The sequence below is a fragment of the Lycorma delicatula genome, chromosome 2 (genome assembly GCF_047948215.1).
Source record: "Lycorma delicatula isolate Av1 chromosome 2, ASM4794821v1, whole genome shotgun sequence".
NCBI classification, from domain to species: Eukaryota; Metazoa; Arthropoda; class Insecta; order Hemiptera; family Fulgoridae; genus Lycorma; species Lycorma delicatula.
The window spans coordinates 140,720,291-140,722,199 of NC_134456.1; the positions used below are offsets into that span (position 1 = coordinate 140,720,291).

General features: G+C 29.5%; 1 protein-coding gene across 1 annotated transcript; it reads left to right on the forward strand.

Annotated features, from left to right (window-relative positions):
* Positions 1-854: 854 nt before the first annotated feature.
* Positions 855-1,385, forward strand: LOC142319963 (NADH dehydrogenase [ubiquinone] 1 alpha subcomplex subunit 8-like). Its single transcript, XM_075357641.1, has one exon. It carries the CDS (start codon positions 855-857, stop codon positions 1,383-1,385), a length of 531 nt encoding a protein of 176 aa, XP_075213756.1.
* The last annotated feature ends 524 nt before the right edge of the window (positions 1,386-1,909 follow it).

Sequence of the window (1,909 nt, forward strand, 5' to 3'; positions counted from 1 at the left end):
AAAAATATGGCATAATAAGCATTCAGTAAAAAGAACACATTCAAAATTTTATTGATCATAAGCATCCACTTTTTATTCTATCACAAGTAGATAAAATAAGCTCACTTAATTAGCATTTTTAACTTTTGGCACAAATATTAAACAATGAAAAATATAAAGATAGATATAATTGTGGCTGCATTAATAAATAATTCTGTACATGACAAACTTTCATTGCACTTATCAATGAATAAGTTCAGTTTCTAAGACAAAACACAGATTAATTGTACCATCAGTTGCTTAAGAAGTTGCCATTGTACTGAGTGTACCATAAAAAGAAGTTGCTTAGGGTAATGGCACTTGTTTCTGAGAGTCCCAAGTTCTTTGATTAACGAATTTGAAATACAGTTTCAAATAGGGTAACTGGTAAAATGTTCGCCAGTTTTATTTGCCGAAACTGAACAAAACTTAAAGAAATTAGCGGCCTACTAAGAATAAATTCGAGACATTATTCAAAAAAATTACAATAAGTTGCAATGAATTAATACGTATTTCAAAGCTAGTGGCACAGCAACAGCGCTACCTATCCAACAACTAATATTTAAAGTTTTTGAAAAAACTTTCTTTTGAAAAGTAATTTTTGTTTATTCAACCTTTTTTTATAACATTTTTCCGTTCTTACTATGAACATAGTTTACTTGTCATTTATCACATTTTTCTTAGTCGATACATCGATTTTATGTATGCGTTAATTATTACATACAGTCTAACAATTGTTGGGTTGACGTCATTTTTACGCTCGAATTAGAATAAGAACTGTGAATAAAATGTCATTTCTTGCTATAATTTCAGTTAATAACGCATAAGCTTTAGTCATGGCAGCGACTCTCAGTGTCAATTTACCTACTTTCGAGGAGTTAACTGTTCCTGAAGTTAAGTTAAGTGCCGTAGTTCTAAGAGCTGCTTCTTTACATTTGGGTAAATATTGTGAGGCTTACAATAATGAATTTATGCTTTGTAAGAGTGAAAATGGTGATCCACGTGCTTGTTTAGCTGAAGGAAAAGTTGTTACTGAGTGTACCATAAAATTTTTTCAAAAGTTAAAGTCTAGCTGTGCATCAGAATTCAAGCGTTTTTACAAATGTGTTGACAGAAGTAGTTCAGATTATAAATTTTACCCGTGTAGAAAAACTCAGAAAGCTTTTGACGACTGTATGCTGGACAAACTGCATTTAGCCAGACCAGAGCTTGGCTATTTTTGTAGAGTTAAAGTGCATAAAACTAATCGCCCTAAACCTGAACCAGATATTCTAGTGCTACCCGCAGATGATCTGCCTCAGAAACTACCTGATGATTATGAAAGACGTCACGCGAAATATGGTTCGCGATATCCCTTCTTTCCATAAACATTAAGTGATCAGTGCTAATAAACTGGTTTAAATTATAAATATATTTATTTGTTCAGAATTATTAAAAAAATAAATAAATTTTTAAAAGTAAAAAAAAAAAAAAAAACAATTTTGGTTAAATATCATAACTAGTTAAATAGTAGTTAACATTATTTTTGCTGTTTCAGAGTGCTGTTAGTATTTTCTTATTTAAAACTCTCACATATGTATTTGTTAACTGATGTTATTGAGAATTAATAACATTACCATTATACAAGTATATTGTATACAGCGATTAGATTATGCTTGCTTTATGATTAAGAATTCGAAAATTAAAAATTCAGTTTTATTGGGCTATGACATTCATGGACATGAAAGATGCTGCTTGGTCAGCTGGTTTGTAAAGTTGCCCTTTATTAAATCTACGATTATATTTTTTATATAATTATAGTTCTAAATGTACAACAAAAAATAAATAGAATAAAACATTGTTAAGGAGCTTTTAAGTAATAGTAAATTAAACTAATAAAATTAACTAGGTT